The sequence below is a fragment of the Mytilus edulis genome, chromosome 12 (assembly GCF_963676685.1).
Source record: "Mytilus edulis chromosome 12, xbMytEdul2.2, whole genome shotgun sequence".
Classification (NCBI taxonomy): Eukaryota; Metazoa; Mollusca; class Bivalvia; order Mytilida; family Mytilidae; genus Mytilus; species Mytilus edulis.
In genome coordinates this window covers 42,761,272-42,769,448 of record NC_092355.1, presented here as the reverse complement: position 1 = coordinate 42,769,448, position 8,177 = coordinate 42,761,272, and the positions used below count along the sequence as shown (strand labels likewise).

At 32.5% G+C, this 8,177-nt stretch overlaps 1 protein-coding gene across 1 annotated transcript; it reads right to left on the bottom strand.

The window, feature by feature from the left end:
* Nucleotides 1–824: 824 nt before the first annotated feature.
* LOC139498516 (cyclic GMP-AMP synthase-like receptor 2) lies at nt 825–7,876 on the bottom strand. The gene is made up of 2 exons (XM_071286936.1): nt 7,748–7,876; nt 825–3,124 (listed from the first exon to the last, which is right to left on the bottom strand). Exon 2 carries the CDS (start codon nt 3,109–3,111, stop codon nt 1,288–1,290), a length of 1,824 nt encoding a protein of 607 aa, XP_071143037.1. The 5' UTR covers nt 3,112–3,124; nt 7,748–7,876; the 3' UTR covers nt 825–1,287.
* Nucleotides 7,877–8,177: the final 301 nt, after the last annotated feature.

The following is an 8,177-nucleotide window of genomic DNA, read 5'->3' as shown; positions in this document are numbered from 1 at the left end:
TATTTTTTTTGTCCTCTGCTTGAACAGATTTTTTATTCATGAATTTGGGAATCTGGATATTTTTTGAGGAAAAATACCATAACCCCTCCTGCCTTTTCAAGTTCAATGATCGTTCCCTAAACATTTTCCATCTGAAGTTATAATTTTATTTTAGACATAAACAATATGTTAATGTAGCCTAGGACATTCGTTCTGAACATGCATGAAATATTTGCCACTGGACGTTCAACAACCAACAACCAATCAATATATATAGGACATTGTCTTAGTATTTATTTAATAGTTAGCAATACAGCTTATAGGTATATCATAAATAGGTACATGTATAAAGCTGGCATTTAAGGTAGCGCCTTCCTCATATTAATAAAAAAAAAAGGGATTATCATCATGTACCTTGTTAAGATTAACCATTCGTGATCTTACAGTTTGGATTGTTTTACATGTGTTTGAGTTTGACCACGAACAATTTATTTAAAGTTACTTCCTATTCAGTACTGACTTCTGGACAGAATAGATCAACAGCGAAAAATTATCGCATCGATATCGAACTGTTGTTTGCCTATATGTGTTATACATTGTCAAGTAAATATCTCAGGCAATGTAACCATTAACGGTTTAAGTCTTGTCTAAGCCTTATCTGAATTTTCTTTTTAGAACGAGTGTCAAAGATACAGATAATCATTCTATGTCCTACACAATTAAGAAATATTTATCAGCAATGTGAAAATACAATCGTAAATAAACATATATATATCTATTTATAGAAGATGCTTTTGGTTTTGGTTTGTTGTTTTATACACAATTCAAGTCATTTGTTTTCCTCGTTTTAATTATTTTACATTTTAACATATGTTTACTAATGAAAAAAACACAACCGTATATCATTACAATTAGTTTTTATATCTTTGCTTAGTACTATAGTGTTTTACATGTTTGCCTTTTACATGCAATACATATTACTGTTGTTGTAAACTTCATTAAGTAGAACACAGTACACCTTACAGTCATTGTACAACCTAGTAGCAGTACTGTTTATGATACATATGAGCATTAATGAACATGCTGAAGACACATTGAAATGTCGGAATGTATATCACATCAAGATATACATCCACTGCCCAATATGTTGAGCAAACGGTACAAGTAATTTTGCTATTGTAATTCATCTGCCTTATTTACTTGCAGTCGGGGATTTGGTGACGCGTAGCTCACAGAATTTGACCTTTTAATTGGAATACACCAAATGAAAATCTAACAAACGCACACAGCTATGTATCGATATAATAATTACAGCATACTTTTGGCAATTTCGAGACATTTGTTTGCGATTTGAAAATTCGTCTCGATCGGAAAGATAAAATACTCTTCTCTAATTGTAAGTTCTAATTCCCGTAGCACAATTAGTTTGCCTCTTTGATCATCAAGATGATGTAAACACAAAAACGATAATATATTCAAATAAACAACCGGAGGAATTGAACAAGTGTTATCATAAACATCATGTTGAATTAAAGGGGTCAATTCTTCTGGCAATAAATAATATGGTTCTGAAAACGATACGCTATTAATGATTAAATGTTTGCAAGCTAATATAAACCCGAGTGCGTCTTTGACTTTTTGGAAATCTGTCTGTTCCAACAAACTATTGTCAAAACATAACATAATTTTGCCCGGTGCACATTTGGATAAAGTATAGTTTAAGATTTCTATACATTCCTGGAATCTCTTGTATTTATAAAATAACGAAGCCAATAATGACCAAGCGGATGTAACATCGTTATACATTCCCACTTTGTAACAATTTAAACTTGTCTGGTATTGTTTGTATAACGATTTGTTTCCTCCTTCATAGTTAAGGCTTGATAATAGTAGACTGTTGTTGGAAATTAATGACATCATGTATGAAGACATTTCTGCATCGTTTATATTAAACAAACTAGTGACTATTTGTTTTATGTTGTTATAATTCAAAGGAATCATTAAAATTTTGGGGTATGTTAAGCAAGACAATTCAGAGGCTGCAAGACAAGGTATAAGGGAAGCTCCTTGTTCTGACCTAAACTTTCGAAAAGTATCCGTATAGAAAACGTTTGTCAATAATGAATTGTATATCTCATGCAACGTATCAAGTAAAGATTTATGTTGGCTATCAGTAAAACGACCTTCGAAAAAGTTGTTTCCCGGAATAAAGTAGTGAAGACAGATTTTATATTCTACACAGTATATCAATCGCCTCATGCAGCTCTTGAAACAGGGAATCATATTTTGAGAATGCCATTGTGAAGGTTTTGATTCTTCACATAACCAGAACATTATAGTTTTAATAAAGTACGAGCAAATAAGATCACCATGTTTTTTCTTTATAATGTCCTTCAAAATGATTTTTATTAATGCATAGCACAATAACTGGGTATGGGAAAAGGAAACAATTAATTGCTTTTCTGCAATAGAAAATGATATCCGCCATTCCAAATCTTCATCCAATGATCCTTTACATCCAATAGGAACAAATAAAACTCCGTTCTGAACAATAGCCGTAACTAATTTGGGATCAGGCCAAGACAATCTCGATCTGACAATCCAATGGCAAGCAGGTTGTATCCATTCTTTACATCTGAAACAATGTGCAGAATCATAAGTTTCATCTGGTGTCGATCGACAAGGTCCATGAATTATCATATGGTCTGGCAAACAATACTCCCGAAAAAGTTTACTCGACATGAATTGTTCCCCTGCAATAATCTCGCCCCATAGGCTAATGTGAGGAATGCATCTGTGTGATATGTTGTACAACTTAAGTTTTGTAAACCCCGGTTTTGTGTTACTTATGTCCATGATTACAGTTAATTGGTTTGTGGAAGATGAAACTTCATGTATATTCTCGTAAATACGAAAATACTTCGAAACGAACATTTGATCATAATCACTGCCTTCGAGGTCTAAACCTTCTGCTTTACTACCACTACTTATAACTACAGAATCAGGATATTGGGTAATATTATCTAATGCCCAAAACACCTTTCTCCTTGTTTTCACAACTTCCTCTGATCCAATGATATTGCATACATACTGGTAAATCTGAAGAGAACTGTCTATGCTTGATTTGCTCATATTCCTTTTTAATCTGTAATTGATAAAAAATTGATAAAAAAAGAAGATGTAACCTGTCTTCTTATATCTCTTATCATTTTCAACAGCAGATTTTCATTTCAATTTTTAATCTTTTGATTTTTATGCTCTCATTTATTTGATGTGCTATAAGTGCATACAATATTTTGATGGAATTTTGAAAGAGAATTGACAGCAGGCAAAATGCTACGTATGAGTCGGCTTGTTAAGACCATTATTTGACATGTGTGTTTAAATTAAAGATAAGATAGAGTCGAAACAATTTTTACATCCGGTGGCTTTGTTACATTTTTGTTTGTTTTCACAGTGATTATGATGTTAACACAAGGCTGACTGCTGTACCCCTTGTTTGGAGATTTTTAACTATCATATAAAAAAGAAGATGTGGTATGATTGCCAAATGAGACAACTCTACACAAGAGATCAAATGACACAGAAAACAGCTATAGGTCACCGTCAGTCTGTTTGATCTGTTCACACATCGTTGTCAATATAATAAAATTTTATGCTTCTGACAAAGAAGTAGTGAGAGGTTTAGCTAGCCATGAAACCAGGTTTAATCAACCATTTTCTAAATATAAAAATGCCTGGACCAAGTCAGGAATATGACAGTTGTTATCCATTCGTTTTATGTGTTTGAGCTTTTGATTTTTGATTAGGAATTTTCTGTTTAGAACTTCCCTCGGAGTTCAATATTTTTGCTAATTTACTTTTATGTAGAGTCATATTGATCACTTGGATGAATACTCGATGTAAAATGACTTCTGCGTATGCACAAGAGAAGATAGTTTGCTAAAATTAGTGAGATATAAAAATGTAAAATATTCAAAAACCCGTATCGTTAGGGGTAACTAAAGGACTGAATCCCCAACAAACTTGCTGATTTTGAATCGAATACGACATCATTTACTTGCAATAGGTATACCTACTCTTTTTTTGGGGGCAAATTACATCAAGTTTTGAAGCTCAATAATAATATGACTAATATTACACACCAGCTATCACTTATTAACAAACCAAAATATCACTGTCAGAAAAGACAAACAACGATTGGCTTACTGCTGATATAAAAAAAAAAAGGATTCGATAATAAAATCGTATCAATAACAGGCAAACAGAAAAAATAATTCTGGTCCAGAGTAGACAAAATTTGGATTAATTATGAAAAAATGTAGTACACTAGTGTAAACTAAAAAACTTATTATTTATTGTTTTAAACTTTTAACCAACATTATATCTGAAACTGGTGGTAAAATCAAAGTCTTATTAAATTTTTGATAAAATGTGACTATTTTCTTTTAAATCCCCCGTTTATAGCTAGACGATTATCTGATACATGAAGAAAAAACAAATAATATTTAATGATCACTTTTGTAGTCAATCTAACCTTGATGACTCTTGATGGGTATATATCTGCCAATTGAAACGATATTCCCGGGCTTGTATTTCTTATCATTATTTTCTTGATAAATGCTGGCTTCTCACAAGGAAGCTATTTAACCAAAAGTTCAAATGGTCAAGTTGAAATAATCCCTTCGTAAATTTTACAGACTCCATCACTAGTTGGTTGACCGTTACAGAAGATCCGTTTCATAGATCCTATCGGATACGTTCCTAATGTCGTTACTACAATCCCGTACCCTTCCGGAGAACCTATGATCACCCCAGTTTGGTGGGATTCCTGTTGCTAAGTCGTTAGTTTTCCATATACATGTTGTGTCTTGTGTTCTATTGTTTGTTTGTCTGTTTGTTTTTTTCTTTTTAGCCATGTCGTTGACAGTTTATTTTCGATTTTTGAATGTCCCTCTGGTATCTTTCTCCCCCTGTTTTACACTAAAATACCTGACACACGAACAAAGGACTTGGTAACATTGAAATATCAGAGAACGCGAAAACAGACAGTTTGAAGATTTTGGAGGTATCAAAAGCATCGGGATCAGATTGTGTAAGCCAACGATTTCTCAAGAAAGCATCTGGAATCTTGAGTTATCCACTGTGCATGTTATTTGACCTGTTTTTATCAATTATCAAATTCTCTTCAGACTGGCAATGTGCTAGTATAACCCCCGTGTTTAAAAAAAGACTCTCCAAGTGACTGTTCATACCGATCTCATTGATAATCGCTAATGGCAAAGTCATGGCTAGATATGTTTTAAGAATATTTATAGTTACCTACTTGCTAACCAGATTATTACAGCCAACGAATCAGACTTCATATAAGGGAAACTTCTCCCTGAGAATGGTCAACATCTTTATTGCTAAGCGATAAGGTAAATTTTTTCACTCAAGACGTCGTACGCAATGCAGATCTCTAAATCAGCATATTTTTGTGGTGCTATGGGACCAACAGTGCAATACTTGTTGTATTGCCCCCGACTTACATCATGGTCGGATAGCAATCTTATAACAACAGAATAGAACATTTAAACGAGATTTTGCTATACGGTTCTACGGAATTCAGCAAAAACTTAATTATTTTTTTATAGAGATATAAATTCTCTTTCACAACATTATTATATGCTTTGCTTATTTTCCATCTAGCTAGTGTAAATATTATTCAATTTCATAAATTCTACTCCTTAAAAGTATTACACATATGCAAGTTCCTATTTGATTCGGAAACGGATTAATATGTGTTAATAAATTAGGTTTACACTAAGATTGGCAAAAACATCTCCAACGCAATGTGGAATAATAACCATTATGAATTTAATCTGATGTGAAGGAATTAAAGGTTTAATAGAAGGACGAAACTCTTCATTCTCAAACTTCTGGCCTAGTAGTGACAGAGAAGAAAACATGGTTACAAACTACTCAACATGCAGAACGGCCTGTTGCGACCCTATTATTCTGATATAACTGTAATCAAATGATATTTTTAATTCTATATCTCTTTGCTGGATATTTGTTCCATAATTGTTCAGGCAGTTGAACAGAAACAGTCGATAATAATGTTTCTCATAAGCTTCAACGACGAACTCTCAAATAAACCATGCCTTTCTATGTTTCTGTGTTATATACATGTTTATAAACGTTGCTCTGTACTTATACATTCCGTCATTGTGTTATTGTGCTATGGTAAATTTATGTATTCTTCTCTAATTTTTTGCTGATGTGCTTGGTCTATCTTCCGTTTTATGCTTCTTTGTTACATATTTGGTTGTTTTTGTAGTGATTGGGATTCCAATGTTGACTGATGTATTATTGACATTTTTACCTATTATGTCTGTTTGGTTTGATCACGAATCATTCTCAATATAATGGAATTTGATGCGACTGTCATACAAGTGAAAGCGTTTGCTAGCTTTAAACCATGTTCAATCCACCATTTTCTACATCGGAAAATGCCTTTACTAAGTCAGGAATATGTCAGTTCTTATCCATTAGTTTGATGTGTTTGAACTTTTGATTTTGCTATTTTCCTCGGAGGTCAGTATATTTGTGATTATCAGTTTCTGTTGTTTGACGGTGCTTAATGATTATTTTTAATTTTTAGAATAAAAGCCTACACGTGCCATTGCCATACCTTTTCATTTGTTTGCAAAATTATTAATGAGTGACAATATTTCATTACATACGGCATGTTATTCACGATATTTTGAATAAAGGCAACAGTAGTATACCGCTGTTCAAAAGTCATAAATCGATTGAGAGAGATCAAATCCGGGTTACAAATTAAAACCAAGGGAAACACATCAACTATAATAGAACAAAGGACAAGGTACGATTAGGGCCGTTGTTGGCCCCCTCTCCAAATAAGTTTATATTGTCATAATTGATGGTCTGAGAGTAAACACTTGAAAAAATGATTTTATTGTGTTCCAGTGAAAAGAAGGTTGCCTAGCAACGGTTTTATTTAGAATGAAAATTATCACATATTAATTGCTTTATCAATACAAATTTAAATTTTTACAAATAATATTGTTTGTCAACGAAGAACTTGAAGTAACAAATGAAAAGTCCCTTTGATTTCGTTTTACTATATGCCTAAAAACGACCTTAGCAACAGAAGTGTTGCCAAGCAACGGTTAAAAAAATGGGTGCTTTCCCCCTCTGAAGTATGAATTAAAACATTTAACAGTTAATGGAATGAAAGAGACGTGACTTGTACCACATTTAGACATCGTGTGGAATAAAATGTGTAATCCTGGCAATAACGAAAAAAAACTGGAAAGGTTTGAATTTAAAAAAAAGATGAGTTTGTTATATTGCGTTTTTTTCACCTGTCACCACTTCTTTCTATAGACTTTTGTGTAACTATTTTTTATCATAGATAACGCCTTATTTTGGCATATAACTATGTTGTCAGCTGTGTGTATGTGTGTGTGTGATAGGGGACAGTTAAAACTTTCTGACATACGAATCAAAATCAAAAAGGAATTAGAGAAGAGTGACAACCGAACTGCTAAATGCTGTTTTTCATTCAAAGAAAAATGTTGCTTTCAAATTATATTACCTATACGCGAAAACGAAACTTCCATTTCATGCATTGAACAATGAAATTACCATGATCGTACCTGAACATTTAACAAAATCGAAAGTATTTTATAGTTATATAAGATAAGGGTGTAAGATATGTTATATTACGCGTTTATATTTCAAATACTGACATTCTTACCCTTTTCGTTGTTCATTTTAATCATCACCTTTGCTTATTGCCTTCTAGATTTAATTTTCTTAATTTCCTTTTACTACAGTTCGGTGTCTAATGTATGAAAATAAGTTAATTGCCAGTGCACGTCTTAAACACCACAGCATTTTAATATGTCGTAGTTGTTATTAATAGATATTTAGATGACGTACCTTGTACTTTGTATCGTACTTATAAAATTATATTGGCAACCAAATACATAAGCAGAATGGTTATATATATACTACCGATATTTATAGCTCATCATATAGATAAAATATAATAAAACTGTAAGTAAATTCTGTCAAGGTTGATTATTTATGAATTGAAGCAGATTCTAAATAAAGCTTAACGAGACAGCAATCAAACGAAAAAATCAATTGATTGGCAGTTGTTTAATCAGGCCCTTTGAATAAAT

Excerpts from the sequence above, each read along its gene's own strand:
- LOC139498516 (XM_071286936.1), bottom strand. The coding sequence starts at position 3,111 with ATGAGCAAATCAAGCATAGACAGTTCTCTTCAGATTTACCAGTATGTA.